The following is a 21,001-nucleotide window of genomic DNA, read 5'->3' as shown; positions in this document are numbered from 1 at the left end:
GTGTGTGTGTGTGTGTATGCACGATATGTATATGTGCAGTAAACTATGCTGGAAAGAAAACGCAATTACTAAGAAAACGTTTGAAAAATCAGCTTTCTTGCATTCTTCATTTTATTCACCTTTTCTCATTAATGTTTGTATATCATATTTTATTTTGTAAATAGCTAGGATGAAATAATATTACAACATAAACGCCTTTAATATTCAGTCATGGCAACACTGGGAACCTGCAGCAAAGGAATAAGTTAATGCAGTTGCTCAGTTGCTCAAAATGTTTCTAATACTCAAAACCATGCTTTATGGTGGTTTTAAAATGTAAATAAGAAGTTAAATGTGCATTTTCAGAAAATACATAGGTTTTCAATGTATTGATGGAATTGTTACACACCAATAAGAAATAAATCTAAACTTCAGATACGTTTCTAAATAAATAATTGCCCTCACTTCTGTTATCTGATTTCACTGGCATAGTGATTTATTTGCAAGAATAGCATGGCTGCTTGCTTTCTGAATTGATTTGTAAAGACTACTGAGGGAATAGCAGTTCATGAATAGAAATTAATTTTCTTCTAAAAGCATTTGTCATACAATGTTGGAGTTAGAACAAATATAGGAGATCATCTAATACAAAAACTCTCTCTTCGCCAACCCCATTCACTTGAGGAGTAAACCTCCCATAAGTAACAAGGACTCACCAAGACAAGTATGTTTAGCATCAGGATGGGTAGAGATTTTTCAGAATCTCTAACTGAAGATAAAGCTCCCTAGGAGACTGTAAGCTACATCCCTTTCCCCAGCCAATATTCCACATACCAGGGGAGTGTCCTTCCCAATTACAGTCACTGTTCCAGTCCAAAAATTTTTATGTTCTTATTTAAAAACCTGAGCCCCAAACAAGTTGGGGCTCAAGATCATGCAGAAAGAGAAGGGAATACATTTCAGTGATTTTTTTTTAAATTTTGTTAATTCTTACAATTCTTTGTGTCTATTTTTTTATGTTTGGCTATGTCAGGAAAATAATTTCCTTTAAAAAAACAGAACAAAATTTTTTTCCTGGAATAGTGGGTACCTTTTAGCTAGATAATTTCTCGCTGAGATGTTTTCATTAACATGTTACTTTTTGCATGTAACCTATTTTTTCTTTCTGACGTACAATTGAAAGTAGCTAATATTCCATATTTGCCTTACTAGTATTTTCAGAACTTTTAATGCCATTTTATTGACAAAAACTTGTGATGCTTTATTGATAGCAAAACATTTTTAAAAAATGCACATCTCTACTCATTTCTCTGAGAATAATATAGAGGGAAGGGCTATTTATCACATTGCTAGAATATCCTGGGCAGGTGGACATTATAATCAAATTCAATTCAGTTCAATTCTGTTAAAGAGATTGTCACAAACTGTTTGGCAGTAAATTAACAACTTGAAGCTAAGGTTCATGTCTTGACTGTTCTATTTGTGTTTGCTTTTATGGTTTGCAAAGTTTATTTATTGCCTACAGGAAAACAGTCTTGGAAGTACCATCCGGTAAAGCCAGACATGGCTACAGTCAAGAAGGCATTTGTTATAGTGCATAGAAATCATACAGAAGCAAATATTTTTCATGTAATACTGGTGGACGGGTCAATATTTAATGACCATCTCTTTAAAAAAAACATAACTGAGTATAGCATTTACCAGTTTCTGTGGTATAAATATTCTCACTGTCACCAATTTCAAGCTACTGATGTGACCTCAATGAAGGCAGAGTTAGAAAGAGATACTAATAATTGGTTCTCAGAAGCTCCTAAAAGCCAGCTCCGGCATTCCACTAGAGTACACATGATTCTCCCACCGTAGCACTATAGAGAGAGGAATGCCTTCCATGCAACAAGCAGATGTAACAGGAATTTTATAGAGGAAGCATTAGAAGAGAGGGCCTTTCAATGAATTTGTGCTGTAAAAAATCAGGAACAATAGTCTATGGAACCCTAGAATTACAGTTAATAAATATTCTGAACTTTGAATAATTGAATATTTGCTATAATTTGCATTCCCTATTGGTGAAAAAAGAAAAAAAGCTGGAACCTTCCAGCATAGAATAGAAGATAGGGATTGTAGAAAGCCAGCTGATGAACAAAAGAAAAAGGACAACAACTGCAAGATGATTTCCTTAGCCAAAAATAGTGTAGCAGTTTCATAGCAGGGACAAATTTGTTTTCGCAGAACCTATTTAGAAGAGTATGCACAAAAGATACACAGTGTTTTGTTAAACTGCATACTTATTCTGTGCATAGCAGTAGAGATTGAGGAAGATAGGAGAAATTAAGAAGTATAATGAAAGTATAATGAAAAAGTAAAATGAAAGAAGGGAAACATAAACATGAGGAAATCATGGAGCAAAACCATATATAATAATAGGCTGACTTATAGAACATAGCACTTAGAAAGTTCCCAAGTATGTTGAAAATGTGCTGATTATTAAAACAGGCGCAGTAGGAACGCTGTGTAAACTTAACCTGCAGTGTTATCCCCTGTATATGAAGAGTTTATTAAAAGCAACTCTGGTTTTTGCTGCCTTCATTCAGAATTATTTATAGATGTAAATTTGTGTTTCTCTAGGGAAATTTCCTTAATGTTTTTTGTATAGTTTTCTAGCTGCCTTTGTTGTGGGTTTGTGTTTATCTCTGAGTAACAAATTGTGTTGTTATAAGGGAGCCTTATCTCAGCTAATTCTTGTCTCACCCTTGTTTGAATCAGTAAGTACTCAACTGCAACTGTGACAAGTTGAACAGGTCCACGTAATCAACTCCTGCCAGGAAAGGAGAAAAAGCCTATCTCAAGAAGAGATCAGGACTATTATGTAGAAATATTTTAAAATATTTTTTGGTTTGCATTATGACAACATTTTATTCTAAAACTTTCAACTGGTTATTTTGTCGTAATTTAAATAAAGTACATTAGCAAAAATCTTCCTGGTTGCCTGGGCATTTTGATTACTTATAATAGGAGATGTACGTGTCATCATTTGATCTATTTAGTTTCCAATCCACTGACACGGAAACTTTATTCATTAAATCAATTGTATTTCTATATACTAGCAATGAATAGAAAATTCCATTTATAATAGCATCAAAAAGAATAAAATACTTAAGAATAAATTTAACAAAAGAAGTGTAAAATTTTTTTTTTTTTTTTTTTTTTTTTTGTTTTATTTTTTTTTTATTTTTTTTTTTTAATTAATTTTATTGGGGTGACAATTGTTAGTAAATTTACATAGATTTCAGGTGTACAATTCTGTATTACATCGTCTATAAATCCCATTGTGTGTTCACCACCCAGAGTCAGTTCTCCTTCCATCACCATATATTTGATCCCCTTTACCCTCATCACCCACCCCCCACCCCCTTACCCTCTGGTAACCACTAAATTATTGTCTGTGTCTATGAGTTTTTGTTTCTCATTTGTTTGTCTTGTTCTTTTTGGTTTATATACCACATATCAGTGAAATCATAGGGTTCTCTGCTTTTTCTGTCTGACTTATTTCACTTAGCATTATTCTCTCGAGATCCATCCATGTTGTCACAAATGCTCCTATATCATCTTTCCTTAACGCCGAATAGTATTCCATTGTGTATATGTACCACAACTTCTTTATCCATTCATCTATCGAAGGACATTTTGGTTGTTTCCATGTCTTGGCCACCGTAAACAAAGCTGCAATGAACATTGGAGTACACGTGTCTCTGTAGAGAAATGCTTTTATATTTTTGGGGTAGATACCCAGGAGAGCGATTGCTGGGTCATATGGTAATTCTATTCGTAATTTCTTGAGGAACCTCCACACTGCCTTCCATAGCGGCTGCACCAGTCTGCATTCCCACCAACAGTGTATGAGAGTTCCTTTTTCTCCACAGCCTCTCCAACACTTGTTACTATTTGTTTTGTTGATGAAAGCCATTCTGACTGGGGTGAGGTGATATCTCATTGTGGTTTTCATTTGCATTTCTCTGATGATTAGCGATGTTGAGCATTTTTTCATATGTCTATTTGCCATTTGTATATCCTCTTTGGAGAAATGTCTCTTCAGGTCCTCTGTCCATTTTTCAATTGGGTTGTTTGTTTTTTTGTTGTGGAGTTTCATGAGTTCCTTGTATATTTTGGATATTAGCCCCTTATCAGAGGAACTGTTTGTGAAAATCTTCTCCCATTCAGTTGGTTGCCTCTTTATTTTGTCAATAGTTTCTTTTGCTGTGCAGAAGCTTTTCAGTTTCATATAATCCCATTTGTTTATTTTAGTTTTTACTTCCATTGCCTTTGGAGTCAAATTCATAAAATGCTCTTTGAACCCAAGGTCCATAAGTTTAGTACCTATGTTTTCTTCAATGCAGTTTATTGTGTCAGGTCTTATGCTTAAGTCTTTGATCCATTTTGAATTAATTTTGGTACATGGTGACAGATAGCAGTCCAGTTTCATTCTTTTGCACGTGGCTATCCAATTCTGCCAGCACCATTTATTGAAGAGGCTGTCTTTTCTCCATTGTATGTTTTTAGCTTCTTTGTCAAAAATTATCTGTCCATATTTATGTGGTTTTATTTCTGGGTTCTCAATTCTATTCCATTGGTCTATGAGTCTGTTTTTCCGCCAATACCAAGCTGTTTTGATTATTGTAGCCCTGTAGTACAAGGAAAAATCAGGGAGTGTGATACCTCCAGTATTGTTCTTTTTTTTTAATATTGCTTTGGCTATTCGGGGTCTTTTGTGGTTCCAAACAAATCTGATGATTTTTTGTTCTATTTCTTTAAAAAATGCCATTGGGATTTTAATGGGGATTGCATTAAATCTGTATATGGCTTTGGGTAATATGGCCATTTTAACGATGTTGATTCTTCCAATCCATGAGCACGGAATGTCTTTCCATTTCTTTGTGTCTTCTTCAATTTCTTTCAAAAATGTCTTATAGTTTTCAGCATATAAATCCTTCACATCCTTGGTTAAGTTTATTCCTAGGTATTTTATTCTTTTTGCTGCAATTGCAAAAGGAATTGTTTTTTCTATCTCTTTTTCTGAGATTTCATTGTTGGTATATAGGAAAGCAATGGACTTTTGTACGTTGATTTTGTAGCCAGCAACTTTACTATATTCATTGATTGTTTCTAATAGCTTTTTGGTGGAGTCTTTAGGGTTTTCTATGTATAGCATCATGTCATCTGCAAAGAGTGACAATTTAACTTCTTCATTCCCAATTTGGATGCCTTTTATTTCTTTCTCTTGCCTGATAGCTCTGGCGAGGACTTCCAACACTATGTTGAAAAGCAGAGGTGATAGGGGACAACCTTGTCGTGTTCCTGAACGTAGAGCAAAGGGCTTCAGCTTTTCACCATTAATTATGAGGTTAGCTGAGGGCTTGTCGTATATGGCCTTTATTATGTTGAGGTATTTTCCTTTTATACCAATTTTAGTAAGTGTTTTAATCATAAATGGATGTTGTATCTTATCAAATGCTTTTTCTGCATCAATTGATAGAATCATATGGTTTTTGTCCTTTATTTTGTTTATGTGATGTATCACATTGATGGATTTGCGAATGTTGAACCATCCTTGTGCCCCGGGGATGAACCCCACTTGGTCGTGATGAATAATCTTTTTAATGCATTGTTGTATTCGATTTGCTAGAATTTTGTTTAGGATTTTAGCATCTGTATTCATCAGAGATATAGGTCTGTAGTTTTCTTTTTTTGTGTTGTCCTTACCAGGTTTTGGTATCAGGGTAATGTTGGCCTCATAAAATGAGTTAGGGAGTACTGACTCTTCTTCAATTTTTTGGAAGAGTTTGAGCAGGATTGGTATTAGATCCTCTTTGAAGGTTTGGTAGAATTCACTGGTGAAGCCATCTGGTCCAGGAGTTTTGCTTTTGGGAAGGTTTTTGATGACTGATTCAATTTCGTTACTGGTGATAGGCCTGTTTAGATTTTCCACTTCTTCTTGGTTCAGCCTTGGAAGGCTATATGTTTCTAAGAACTTGTCCATTTCTTCTAAGTTATTAAATTTGGTGGCATATAGTCCTTCATAGTATTCTTGGATAATCCTTTGTATTTCTGTGGTGTCCGTGATAACTTCCCCTTTTTCATTTCTGATTTTGTTAATTAGTGTCTTCTCTCTTTTTATCTTAGTGAGTCTAGCCAAGGGTTTGTCGATTTTGTTAATCTTTTCAAAGAACCAGCTTTTTGTCACATTAATTTTTTCTATTGTCTTTTTGTTCTCTATTTCATTTAGTTCTGCTCTGATTTTTGTTATTTCCTTTCTTCTGCTGACCTTGGGTTTCGCTTGTTCTTCTTTTTCTAGTTTTTTAAGGTGTAACATGAGGTTATTTATTTGGGATTTTTCTTGTTTCTTGAGATAGGCCTGTAATGATATAAATTTCCCTCTTAAAACTGCTTTCGCGGCATCCCAAAAATTTTGGTAGGATGTATTTTCATTGTCATTTGTTTCTATGTATCTTTTGAGCTCTCCTCTAATTTCTTCTTTGACCCAGTCGTTCTTTAAAAGTATGTTGTTTAATCTCCATGTATTTGTGTTTTTTCCTGCTTTCTTTTTGCAGTTGATATCCAATTTCAAAGCTTTGTGATCAGAGAATATGCTTGGTATGATTTCAATCTTCTTAAATTTGCTGAGGCTGATTTTGTGTCCCAATATATGGTCTATCCTTGAGAATGTTCCATGTACACTAGAAAAGAATGTATAGTCTGATGTTTTAGGATGAAGTGCTCTATATATGTCAATTATGTCCAATTCATCTAATGTGTCATTTAGGGCTGCGATTTCGTTATTTATCTTCTGTTTGGATGATCTATCCATAGCTGTCAATGATGTATTTAAGTCCCCTAGTATAATTGTGTTTTGGTCAATTTCTCCCTTTAGTTCTGTTAGTAGTTGCTTGGTATATTTCGGTGCTCCCTGATTGGGGGCATAAATATTGATGACTGTTATGTCTTCTTGTTGTATAGTCCCCTTTACCATTATGAAATGTCCATCTTTGTCTCTTGTTATCTTTTTCACCCTGAAGTCTGTTTCATCGGAAATCATTATGGCTACACCTGATTTTTTCTGGGTACCATTTGCTTGAAGTGTCAATTTCCACCCTTTCACTTTGAGTCTATGCTTGTCCTTGTAGCTGAGATGTGTCTCTTGTAGGCAGCATATGGTTGGGTTTAGTTTTTTGATCCAATCTGCTACTCTGTGTCTCTTTATTGGTGAGTTCAGTCCATTTACATTTAGGGTGATTATTGATATGTGAGGATTTCCTGTCATTCTATCTTTAGTTTTCTGGTAAGGCTGTGTCTCCATTGTTTCTTTGCCTTTTTGTTGTTGTCTGTTATTTCTGTGTGGTAGTATTCTATGATGTTTCCCTCTGTTTCTTCTTTTATTACAGTATATATTTCAGATTTGGATGTTTTTTGAGTGGTTACCCTTGAGTTTATGTAAAAGAAAGTTTGATATTTAGAGTATTCCAGTTTCTTCAGTCCGCTTACTTTCTCTATTCCCATATTCCAGTTCAGGCCTTTACGCTCCCTCTTTTTATGTTTTGGTTGCCACAAGTTGTCCCTGTTGATGGTGGTCTAATAGCCTCCTTTAGTATTTCTTGTAGTGCAGGTCGTGTATTAGAAAATTCCCTCAGCTTCTGGATGTCTGGAAAGGTCTTTATTCCTCCTTCATATCTAAAGGAGATCTTTGCTGGATATATTATTCTTGGCTCATGATTTCTCTCTTTCAATAGTTTGAATATTTGGTTCCATTCCCTCCTAGCTTGTAGAGTTTCTGCTGAAAAATCTGATGATAATCTAATGGGCTTTCCTTTGTAAGTTACCGTCTTCTTTTCCCTGGCTGCCTTGAGGATTCTTTCTTTATCATTGATTTTAGACAGCTTCAATACAATGTGCCTTGGAGAAGGCCTGTTGGGATTGAGGTAATTAGGTGTTCTATTTGCTTCTTGGATTCGAGGATCCAGTTCTGTCCACAAGTTTGGGAAGTTCTCATCAACGATTTGTTTGAATATATTCTCTGTTCCCTTCCCTCTTTCTTCTCCTTCTGGTATGCCCATTATTCTTATATTGTTCTTTCTGATGGAGTCAGAAAGTTCTTGTAGAGTTCTTTCATTTCTTTTAAGTCTCAAGTCTCTTTCTTCTTCCCTCTGTGTAAATTCCAGGTTCCTATCTTCGATGTCACTGATTCTTTCCTCCATCTGGTCAACTCTACTACCTAAGCTGGATATTTTATTGTTAATTTCTTCTATTGAGTTCTTAATCTCCAGAAATTCTATTTGGTTCTTTTTCAAGATTTCAATCTCTTTTGTAAAATGCTCATGGTGTTCTTTGATTGTGTTTCTGAGTTCATTAAACTGCCTTTCTGTGTTTTCTTGCATCTCGTTCAGTTTTTTCAGAATTGCGATCTTGAATTCTCTGTCATTTAAATCACAAAGGTCCATATCTCTAAGTTCCTTTTCTGGAGACTTTTCACTTTCTTTCTGAGCTATCTTGTTGCCTTGGTTATTCATGGCAATCACTGATTTACTATTTCTCTTCCTAGACATCTACAGGAGTGTCTTCTGCAACAGGTTGATAGGTATGCGAAGAGCTTTTGGAGTTCCAAAGCTCTTTCTGCACCAGATTCAGAGCCCGTTTGTTTCAGCAGTTCTGTTTACTCCTGCAGGGATCCGCCCAGATAGGTGGGGCCAGGGGCGGGGTGAGTTGTGAGAGGTGGCCCAGAGCAATGGCGGCGACCACCACCACAGCCAGTCCTGCTTCCACAGCTCCCTCCCCTTTGCCGGAACTAGTTGAGCTGCGAATCTGTGTCTGCGGTCCACAGTTCTCAGAGCAGCAAATATTCTGTCCTTTGATCCGACACTGCTACTTTATCGCTTCTAGCACGGGGCAGGTGGGGGCGGGGCGAGCTCTGGGAGGGTAGGGAGGGGGCGGCTAGTCTCAGTGCCTAGGGCTTCCGTTCTCCGCTCGGCAGTGAGGGCTTAAACCACCGATTTCAGCCCTCTTCCCTCAGTCTTTGCTCCGAGGTCTGCCGTGAGCGAGCGTTGTGTTCAGCGGTTTTGTATGCTGCCCCCTCAGCCCTGTGGGCCGTAAGCAGAGCCCTAGCAGTCCGAGTCCTTCCCTCTCCCGCAGCGGCGGTAGTTCCGGGAGCAGCGGGCTCCGAGCACTGAGCTAGGTCTGTGTCCTGCGCCCGCGCGGCTCCGTCTCCGCACTTCTCCTCTCCCTCCTCCCCCGCTCGCGCGATTCACCCACCTGGAGGTGAATTCAGTAGTCGGCCTCTTCGTCTTGCCTGTCTGCTGTGCAAGGAGTCCTTTGTGGAGTTATTGTTGTCCGATTCGTTGTAAATTCCAGGGGAGCGTTACAGAGGCTCACCTCACGCCGCCATTTTTTTCCTCCAAGAAGTGTAAAATTTTTTACTCTGAAAACTGCAAAACATTGTTGAAAGAAACTGAAGAAGACCTAAATAAAAGGGAAGACATTACACTGTTCACTGATTACACTTAATATCGTTAAGATGACAATACTGTCCAAATTGATCTGTAGGTTAAACACAATACCTATCAAAATCACAGCTGCCTTGTTTGCAGAAATTGACAAACTGTTCTTAAAATTCATGTGGAAATCCAAGGGATACAAAATAGGGTTGTCTGCTAGTGTATGAAATGTACTAGTGGATGTCGCGAGAGGAAATGAATTTAGCTCTGCACTTTATCTATAAAGGATGTAATTAAGTAAAGTTGGAATAAATTGAAACTAGATAACTTTACATTACACATTGTTCTGATAATGAGAGTAATTACTTGCAAGAGAGTTTTAAAAATCTAGAGACATAAGATTAGGAGGTATTGGTGCTTTCTTTTTTTTTTTTTTTTAGTTTCAGGTGTATAAAACAATGTAATAGACATTTACACCCCTCACAAAGTGATAATCCCCCCAGTCTACTATCCTTCTGACATCGTATACAGCTGTTACAATTCCATTGATTCTATTCCCAATGCTGGACTCCACATCCTGTGACTATATATATATTTAATTATAGTTGACATTCAATATTACTCAGCTTCAGCTTCAGGTGTACAGCACAGTGGTCAGGTGTCTACACTGTCCATCAAGTGGTCTCCCTAATAAGACATGTGCCCATCTGACACTCTACAAAATCTTTACATTATTGATTATATCTCCCAAACTGTCTTTCATATCCCTGTGACAATATTGTGACTACAAATTTGTATTTTCTAATCCCTTTACCTTCTCCCCCCATCACCACCCCTTCTCATCTAGCAACCATCAGAATTTTTTTTCCTTATATCTCTGAGTCTATTTCTGTTTTGTTTGTTTATTCTGTTCTTTAGGTTCCACATATAAGTGAGATCCTATGGTATTTGTCTTTCTCCATCTGACTTATTTCACTTAGCATAATGTTCTCTAGGTCCATCCATGTCCTTGCAAATGGTAAGATTTCATTCTTCTTTATGGCCGAGTAATACTCCATTGTATAAATGTACCACAGCTTCTTTATCCAGTCATCTAGTGACGAGCATTTCAGTTGTTTCCATTTCTTGGCTATTGTGAGCAGCACTGCGATAAACATAGGGCTGCATATATTTTTTTCAAATTAGTGGTTTGGATTTCTCTGGTTAGATACCCAAGAGTGGAATTGCTGGGTCATAAGGGAGTTCCATTTCCAGTTTTTGAGATACCTCCATACTGATTTACATAGTGGCTGCACCAATCTGCAATCCCACCAACAGTGCACAAGGGTTTCCTTTTCTCCACACCCTCACCAGGACTTGTTGTTTGTGATTTATTAATGATAGCCATTCGGACCTGTGTGTGGTGGTATCTCATTGTGGTTTTTATTTGCATTTCTCTGATGATTAGTGATGCTGAGAATTTTTTCATGTGTTTGTTGACTGTCTCTATGTCCTCTTTAGAAAAATGTCTCTTCATGTCCAGTGCCTATTTTTTTAATTGGGATGTTTGCTTTTTTGGTGTTGAGTGGTATGAGTTTTTTTTTAATAAATTTTGGGTATTAACCCTTTGTTAGATATATCATTGGAAAAATCTTCTCCCATTCAGTAGGATGCCTTTTTGTTTTATTGATGGTTTCCTTTGCTATGAAAAAATTTTTTAGTTTCATGTAATTCCATATGTCTATTTTTTCTTTTGCTTCCCTTATCCAAGAGAATATACCAGTAAAAATATTAGGGTAATATAAGGGTAATGTCTGCAAATTTACTTCCTATATTTTCTTCTATGAGTTTTATGGTTTCAGATTTTACATTTCAGTCTTTAATACATTTTGAATTTGTTCTTGTATATGATGTAAGGAGGTGGTCCAGCTTCATTTTTTTGCATGTGTCTGTCAAGTTTTCCCAGCACCACTTATTAAATAGACTGTCTTTACCCCAATGTAAATTCTTGCTTCCATTGTTGTAGATTAAATGACCATATACGTATGGATTTATATCTGGGCTCTCTATTCTGTTCCATTGATCTATGTGTCTGTTTTTATGCCAATACCATGCTGTTTTGATTACTATAGACTTGTAGTATGATTTGATGTCAGATAGCATGATAGCTCCCACTTTGTTATTTCTCAATATTGCCGTGCTACTTGGGGTCTTTTATGGTTCCGTATAAATTTTAGGATCATATGTTCTAGTTCTGTGAAAAATGTCATTGGTGATTTGATAGGGATTGCATCGAATCAATATATTGCCATAGGCAGTGTGGACATTTTAACTATATTAATGCTTACTATCCATGAGCATGGTATGTGTTTCCATTTATTTGTATCTTCTTTAATTTCTCTCTTCAATGTCTTATAATTTTCTGAGTACAGGTTTTTTATTCCTTGGTTAAATTTATTCCTAAGTATTTTATTTGTTGAGGATTTTTGCATCTATGTTTATTAGTGATATTGGCCTATAGTTTTTTTTTTTCTTTTTTTTGTGTGTAATGTCTTTGTCTGATTTTGGGATCAAGGTGATAGTGGCCACATAAAAAGAGTTTGGGAGCTTTCCCTCTTTCTGGGTTTTTTGGAATAGTTCAAGGAGAATAGGTGATAGTTCTTTTTTGGATGTTTGGTAAAATTCACCTGTAAAGTCATCTGGTCCAGGGCTTGTGTTTGTTGGGAGGTTGTTGATTCCCGATTCAATTTCACTGGTAGTAATCAACCTATTCAGAGTTTCCGTTTCTCCTTGAGTCAGCCTTGGAATGTTGTATGCTTTTAGAAAATTATCCATTTCTTCCAGATTGTCTAATTTGTTGGCGTATAGTTGCTTGTAGTATTTTCTTAATTTTTTTTGTATTTTTGTGGCGTTTGTTGTCACTTCTCTTTCAGTTCTGATTTTATTAGTTTGGGTTCTCTCTCTTTCTCTCTCTCTCTCTCTCTCTGTCTTTCTCTCTCTCTCTCTCTCTCTCTCTCTCTCTCTCTCTCTCTCCGATGAGTCTGGCTAAAGGTTTGTCGATTTTGTTTATCTTCTCAACAAACCAGCTCTTATTTTCATTGATCTTTCGTATTGTGTTTCTTGTTTGTTTGTTTGTTTTCATTTATTTCGGCTCTGTACTCCTTTTGGGCTTATTTTGCTCTTCTCTTTCCAGTTCTCTTAGGTGTAAGGATAAACCGTTGATTTGAGATTTTTCTTATTTCTTTAGGTAGGCCTGCATTGCTATAAATTTCTCTCTTAGGACTGCTTTCGCTGCATCCCACAGCATGTTTTCATTTTTGTTTGTCTGAGGTATCTTTTGATTTCATCCTTGATCTCATTGCTATTTCTCATTCATTATTTAGTAACATGTTATTCAGCCTCCATGTATTTCTGTGTTTTCTAGTTTTTTTCTTGTAATTGTTTTCTAATTTCATAGCACTGTGGTCAGAGAAGACGCTTGATATGATTTAAATTTTCTTAAATTTATTGAGACTTGTTTTGTGGCTTAACATGTGGTCTGTCTTGGAAAATGTTCCATGTACACTTGAGAAGAATGTATATTCTGCAGCTTTGGGGTGAAATGCTCTAAAAATATCAATTAAATTAAACTGTTCTAATGTGTCATTTAAGGCTGCTGTTTCCATATAGATTTTCTGTCTGGAGGATCTTTCCCTTGTTGTCAGTGGTGTGTTGAAGTCCCCTACTACGATAATGTTATTGTTGACCTTTGCCTTTCTGTCAGTAAATATCTATTTTATATATTTAGATGCTCCTATGTTAGGTGTGTAGATGTTTACTAGGGTTATGTCCTCTTGTGGAATCAATCCCTTTATCATTATGTAGTGCCCTTTGTCTTTTATTACATTCTTCATTTTAAAGTCTATTTTGTCAGATATAAATATTGCTCATTTTCATATCTTACTCCATCCCTTTACTTTCAACCTGTGTGTGTCTTTTCATCTGAGGTGAGTCTCTTGTACACAGCATATGCTAGGATCTTGTGTTTTTATCCACTCAGCCACCCTATGTCTTTTGATTGGAGCATTTAATCCATTTAAATTTAAAGTGATTATTGATAGGTACATAGTTATTGCCATTTTGTTATTTTTATTTCCGGTCTTCATTAATTAGATTGTTTTCATTTTTCTTCTGCTTAAAGAAGCCCTTTTAACATTTCCTGCAATGCTGACTTTGTGGTAATGAATTCCTTCAGCTTATTTTTTTCTGGGAAGTTCTTTATCTCTCCTTCAATTTTAAACAATAGCCTTGCTGGACGAAGCAATCTAGGTTATAGGTCTTTGTTTTTCATCACGTTGAATACCTCCTGCCACTCCTTTCTGGCCTGCAAAATTTCTGTAGAAAAGTCAGCTGATACTCTTATGGAAGTATCCTTGTAAGTAACTTACTATCTGTCTCTTGCTGCTTTTAGGATTCTCTCTTTGTTTTTAACCTTTGCCACTTTAACTATAATGTGTCTTAGTGTGGGCCTGTTTGGGTTCATCTCGGTTGGAACTCTGTGCACTTCCTGGGCTTGTATGTCGATTTCCTTCACCAGGTTAGGGAGTTTTCAGTCATTATTTCTTCAAATATATTCTTGATCCCTTGCTTCCTCTCTTCTCCTGGTATTCCTATGATGCACATGTTGTTGCACTTGATGTTGTCCCCCAGGTCTCTTAAACTATTTCATTGTTTTTTATTCTTTTTTCTTTTTGTTGTTCCGATTGGGTGATCTTTGTTATCTTGTCTTCTAAATTGCCGATTTGATCCTCTGCTTCATTTAATCTGCTGGTAACTCCTTTGGTCTGGAGTTGGCTTATGGATGTGTTGATGCTTGTGCCACTTGGGTTGGGCCTTCATGCAGGGCGATTTGAATGTGTTCTTTATTTCAATTATTGTATTCTTCAGTTCTAACTGGTTGTTTTTTTATGATTATCCTTCTTTATGTTCTCACTAAGTTCCTTAAACATTCTTATCATCAGTGTTCTAAACTCTGTCTCCGATAAGTTGGTAACCTCTATTTCATTTAGTTCCAATTCTGAAGGCTTCTTCTGACCTTTTATTTGGGACATAGTTCTTTGTTTCCTCATTCTGGCTGACTCTCTGGGTTTGCTTCGATGTATTAGATGGATTCCCTAGGTCTCTCCGTCTTTGCTGGGTGGTCTTACGTAGTATGTGTTGTTTATATTTGAATTGCAGTTTCCCTATTCTCTTGTGCATGTGTTCCAGAGGTGTCCCTTGTGTTGTGTGTATTCTCCTGTTGAAGTTGAGCTTTAATTGCTTTTGGCTTGTCAGTGGGTGAGATTGATTCCCAGGCTGAGTAGCTGTGAGAATTGGCTCTGCCCACAATGTATGTGCTGCTGTGTGAGGGTTGACCCCTCAGATGAGGCTTGGCCCCTATGGGCTCTTGTGCCTGTAGAGAATTCCCTTTGGGTGTGTCATTTGTAGATCAAACCCCACAATGCTCTGGTTTGGTCTGGAGTTGACCTATGGGTGTGTTGATTCTTATGCTACTTGGGCCCCAGCCTGCACAATTGCCCTCATGCAGGGCAATTTCAGGACAAAAAAAAACAACAATCACAACAACAACAGCAACAAAAATACACTCACATGTAAAAACAACCAACAACAATACTCAACACAAACAAAAATATCAAAAATACAAAAATCAAAACAAAAAATAGCAACACCCCCAAAAAAATCAATACAGAAAAATGGAAAGAAGGAGGAAAAGGAAAACAAGGAAAAGAAAAAAGAAAAGGAGAGAGAGAGAAAGGAGGGAAAAAAAAAATATATATTTATATATATATATATATATATATATATATATACATGTTATATATATATATATATATATATATATATATATATATATATATATATTCCTCCTTTCTCTCTCTCTCCTTTTCTTTATATATATATATATATAACTAAAAATGATGATAATAAGAAAACAAAAAAACAGTACCAGTTTTGGCTTAAGCCCACCAGGCTATCTCCAGTTTGTCCTCTGTTGTACAAAGACTCCTCTGCATCTAGTGGAGGCAGAGCTGGCTACCTGGTATCTAGAGTGACCCTGGCACTGCAGTTCTAGATGAGTGGGGCTATGGGATATGGTTGGTAGTTGTTACAAACTCCGTGCAGTTTCTGCTCTCCCCTGCACAAATGCACACAGAGAGCACAACAGCCAGCCACTTGGAGGTGGGCTTATTCCCTGTGTCCAGGTCTCCTGAGTCTTACAGAATTTCTTCCGTTGGGGTATGTGGAGGGCACGAGATTTCTGAGCTTCTAAAAGCCCAGGGCTGCCTGTACCACCTGCTGCTGACTGCTGTGTGTGTCTCAGCATCTCTAATTGCCCTGCCAGGAGTTGCCCAGAAAAGGTATCGACTGGGTAGGCAGGTGCCTTTGTCTCCCTGGCCATCCCAGCAGTGTCACAGTTTTCCCAGCCTCTTCCCTAGGCCACAGCTGCAACTGCTAGCCCCGTTTCCACACTTCTCCCTTCCCTCTTCCCCTGCTCTCCCAGTTTGTCCATCTTCAGGTAATCCTCATGTGAGTCTCTTAGCTGTTCTGTGTGTTGAGCAGAGAATCCTTTGGTGAGTTATAGATGTTCAATTTGTGGTAACTTGCAGGGGAGAACTCCAGAAGCCCACCTCACTGCTGCCATTTCTATGATGTCACTCTCCCACACTATCTCTTTTGATTGGAGCATTTAATCCATTTACATTTAAAGTGATTATTGATAAGTACATAGTTATTGCCATTTTATTATTCGTATTTCTGATCTTTGTTAGTTTGTTTTCACCTTTCTTCTGCTTAAAGAACCCCTTTTAACATTTCCTGCAGTACTGGTTTGGTGGTAATGAATTCCTTTAGCTTAGTCTTTTCTGGGAATCTCTATTTCTTCTTCAATTTTAAATGATAGCCTTGCTGGGTAGAACAATATTGGTTGTAGGCCTTTGGTTTTTCTTTTCATCACTTTGAATATTTCTTGCCACTCCCTCTGGCCTGCAAAGTTTCTGTAGAAAGTTGCTGATAGTCTTATGGGAACACCCTGGTAAGAAACTGGGTGTCTTTCTCTTGCTACTTTTAAGATTTTCTCTTTGTCTTTAACCTTTGTCATTTTAACTATGATGTGTTTTGGTGTGGGCCTGTTTAAGTTCATCTTGTTTGGAATTCTGTGCAGTTCCTGGGCTTGTGTGTCACTTTCCTTCACCAAGTTAGGGAAGTTTTCAGTCATTATTTCTTCAAATATGTTCTTGATCACTTGCTTCCTCTCTTGTCTTTCTGGTATTCCTATGATGCACATGTTGTTGCACTTGATGTTGTCCCCCAGGTCTCTTAAACGATTTCATTGTTTTTTCTTCTTTTTTTGTTGTTCTGATTGGGTGAATACTAACTACTACTTCCTTCTAAATTGCTGATTTGACTCTGCTTCATCTAATCTGCTGGTGATTCCTTCTAGTGTATTCTTCACTTCAGTTATTGTATTCTTTATGTCTGACTGGTTATTTTTCATGGTTTTTATATCCTTCTTTATGCTTGCTATCTCTTTGTTGAAATTCTCATTAAGTTCCTTCATTATTCTTATCATCAGTATTTTAAACTCTGTACCTGGTAAGTTGCCTCTGTTTCATTTAGTTCCATTTCTTGAAGTTTCTTCTGTTTTTTTATTTGGGACATGTTTCTTTGTTTCCTTATTCTGGCTGTTGCTCTGTGTTTGCTTCTACCGTCGTATTAGGTAGACCACCTATGTCTCTCAGTCTTTGGGTATTGATATTTCTGTAAGCTTTTTTGTATATAAAAATATCATGATACAAAAGAATACATATTAAGTAATTACAATTAGAGAAACTTCTTAGCAAAAAGACAAAAAAGAATATACCAAATTTAACAGTTTTTAATCTTTAATTTGATAATAAAATTCATTATCTTTTTTCTATATTTTTGCACATTTTCCATAAATTACAAAAATATATTTATAATTGATAAATAAAAACTTAAAATACATATAGTATACTTATAATCTGTTTCAGTGTAAGTGTATGAGTCCTCTCCAGATATTTTTACATTTTAATCACATTTTCTCCACAGGCAGGAAATGTCTACCCTCAGAACAAAGAGATGGTGTTAATCTCTCTACTTCATTAAACTATTTTTTTCGGATTTGTTAGATTTAAATGATAATACTTATTTGGGGTTTATTATTTTTCATCAAATATATCTTACACCCTATCTTTGCACAAATAAGATACAATTTTAATGAGACTTCTTCATCTCTTATTTTATTCAACGATTATACTGTAGGTACTTTTAATAGTAAACTATTTCACAAATTATGCATTGTATCACCCATATTGCTTAAGTATAAAAACTATATAAAGAGAAAAATTAAATTGACTCTTTCCAGGGTGCCATGGTTTAATTATAGTTTACAGCATCTCTGGTTCATCTTTCCTTTGTAATTTTCAAAGCTATTATAACTCAGCAAGTATTTATTGAATGATTACCATGAGCAAATTTCTTTTCAGAGTTACAAAATCATTATATTGCCACATAATAGATAAATAAAAAAAATCCCTGATTCCCCCAAAATAAGACCTAGCTGGACAATCAGCTCTAATGTGTCTTTTGGAGCAAAATTTAATATAAGACCCAGTCTTATTTTACTATAATATAGGACTGGGTCTTTAATATAATATAATATAATGTAATGTAATGTAATGTAATGTAATATAATATAATATAATACTGGGTCTTATATTAATTTTTGCTCCAAAAGATGCATTAGAGCTGATTGTCCGGCTAGGTCTTATTTTTGGGGAAAGAGGGTTTTTGCAAATTAATCTAAGTTAATAATTTAGAGTTCTTATTTGTAGTTTCCTAGGTAAGCAAGCCTGCAGGAAAGTAAACACAATCAAAAGGTATGGTCTGGCTTCTATTTTTTTTGGTCTATGGTAACTTTCATCAAAAGTCCATCTGGCTTTTCTATATGGATTTTAAGTTTGATGTCATATTAATGACTATGTAATAATATTTACTTTAATAGTCCTTCCTTTCTCCAGAGCTGTAGTCTCCAAGTAATTGAGATTTCAGGGCTTCACCTCAACCCATATTTCTGGGAGAGAATCCTTACATGTGTTTGCTTTTAAAGCTCCCTGCATTGAAAGCATCCAGGATCAAATCACTACATTACAGGGTTTTGCTCACCCGCCTTCTCCACAGAACAGTGGTCTTCAACCCTTTATTACACAGCCTCCAGGAAGCTTTTAAAAAATACAAATGCCTTGGCTCCACCCAATGCCACTAAATTACAATATTGAAGGTATAGGGGGTGACTGGGGTTTTCAGTGGGGTTTTTAGTTTGTTTTCTTTGAAGAACATTGATTTCTAAAATAAAGTGAGATTTGCTAACTATGGCATTAACTGTGAGTAACTTGTGACCCAGGACTCTGTGTTGTTATGTTTTGATTTTCACCATCTAATAGAGTGCCCTGTATTAGTTGTTCTATGAAGTCTTGTCAAATGAATGATGCACTAGACATCCCTTATTGTATTTGCCCATGCCCGCATCTTGAGTGACATTACGCTGAGTCTAGTTCCAGATTTAGTCATGTTGGCCTTCATTTCCTTAGCACAGGTGCAGCAGTGAACAGCAGTGAGAGTCTCCCCCCATCTTCGTCCGTCAATGACATCTCCTCCATGTCCACCGACCAGACCCTGGCATCTGACACTGACAGCAGCCTGGAAGCCTCGGCAGGACCCCTGGGTTGTTGCAGGTGACTAGCCGCCTGCCTGCGAAACCCAGCGTTCTTCAGGAGATGATGTGATGGCAGTCACACACACACACACACACACAAACACACACAGCACAGACACACACACACACACACACATTCACAGACACTCATGTGCACACCGAGACACGCAATGACAAGAAAACAGCAAGGGAGAGAATCCACGCCTAAAATTGAAACAAATCTTTTAGCCTGCTTCTTCTCCAGAGTTCTGTATTGCAGCTAAGCCAAATGTATATTTAACTTCTAGTTGCTCTTGCTTTGGTCTTCTTCCAACCATGCTTACTACAGGAAGCAAATCAAATACAATTAGAGAAGCCTTTTCCATAAAGTATAATTTTAATGGCTGCAAAACCAACAACCTGTAACTGCCCTTTCAAATGGCATGACAAGGTGTGCAGTGGCCCCATCCAGCATGTGTGTGTCTCTATCTTGCATCTACCTGCTCCTTTTGGCCTAGTCAGATGGATGTAGATACAGCTCCGCATGTGTCTGTATTCACACAGCACTGCTAACTTAGAGATGCTACTGTCAGTGTCCTCAGGGCTCCACCAAGGCGTCATGCACTGGGGTCCCACACGGTCCATTTCCTGTGATCTCTTACTCTGACATAAACCCATCTGTAATATATTGCCAGTATATAAGCTGTTTAGTTTGTTAATTGATTAAGCTGTATGTCTTATAAGAAAACATGTAAAGGGGGAAAATATGGGGGGAGCGAGCTCTCTCGGACCCTTGAAGATGTAGCTTCCAAATTTGAACTGATTAAATGGCACCTGTATACCAATTTGTAGAAAGAACATATGTGATGCTTTGATGCTTATGTACAATGTGGGGGCGGGAGGGGGAACAGGTTCCAGGCATTCAATAGTTTGGCCTTCAGAAGAAAGGTGGGACAGGGAGTGGGTTGGACTGACGAGAGAGTACTGTTGCAGTGTGGAAGAGGACATAAAGGAGATTGTTGCCTGACTACGAGGGGACACCGACATCCATATTTTAGAGAGTTGACTCCATTTGTCATTTACAAATTATGTGTCACAACTGGGCAGAGAATGGCAGGTGAGGCAGGGGTATTGTGTACATATCCGATGGTAAGACTTGTTCCCTGGAACAGAGTGGTATGCCTCTGTGTAACGTGCTTAACAGAAAATGAGCCTACTGAGACTGTCTTCAGACTGTGGGGCATGTTTTGCATGAGTGTGCTACTTCCCAGGTTCATACCCTGCCAAGGTTTCATTTTAAAAAGAAATATATTACTTCCCTCTTCTGAAATTAAATAAATAAATAAATAAATAAATAAATAAATAAATAAATAAATAAATAAAATTAAAAAAAACAAACTAAAAACAAAAACCTCCCAAAGCACAGGGTAATCCTCAGGTCAGCATTTGAAACCGTTTCCACAGACATTATTATTTCTCAGGAGTTTCCCTGACTATTAATATGACTGATGTTTCATGTTTATTTTCATAAATTTGAATATCCTAGAAGGGCTGATAATCCGAGTTTTGTACCGCAGTCGATGTGACAGCAATAACTCTGCCCATAAGTTACTGCTGCTAAACAGCTTTAGCAATATGAGTTTGTCTTAAAGCCATGAAGAATTTATGTCCATGTTTAGCAAAGTCACCTGAATTTAGCTCAGATTAAATGAAAGTGCTTTCCCTGGCACCTAAGGAGGCACTATGAAACATCTGGGTTATATATGAGGCAGAACCAGGGGGACTTCTCAGCAATAATAGGGATGAGGTC

The 21,001-nt window shown here is 36.9% G+C and overlaps 1 protein-coding gene across 13 annotated transcripts in view; it reads left to right on the top strand.

The window, feature by feature from the left end:
* MAPK10 (mitogen-activated protein kinase 10) overlaps positions 1-20,036 on the top strand; it is a 296,217-nt gene extending 276,181 nt beyond the window's left edge. For 6 of the 13 annotated variants that reach the window (XM_081040519.1, XM_081040510.1, XM_081040517.1 and 3 more), the window contains one exon: positions 19,093-20,036. In XM_081040519.1, the coding sequence (XP_080896645.1) occupies positions 19,093-19,235 (143 nt within the window). In that variant the 3' untranslated portion in view covers positions 19,236-20,036. Of the gene's footprint in view, positions 1-18,331; positions 18,377-19,087 lie in introns of all 13 variants that reach the window. The other 7 variants (XM_081040513.1, XM_081040520.1, XM_081040512.1 and 4 more) reach the window with 2 other exon arrangements.
* The last annotated feature ends 965 nt before the right edge of the window (positions 20,037-21,001 follow it).

The sequence above is a fragment of the Rhinolophus hipposideros genome, assembly GCF_964194185.1.
Source record: "Rhinolophus hipposideros genome assembly, chromosome: 1".
Taxonomy (NCBI): domain Eukaryota; kingdom Metazoa; phylum Chordata; class Mammalia; order Chiroptera; family Rhinolophidae; genus Rhinolophus; species Rhinolophus hipposideros.
Note: the sequence above shows the minus strand (reverse complement) of the source record. Positions and strands in the feature narration are given on the sequence as shown.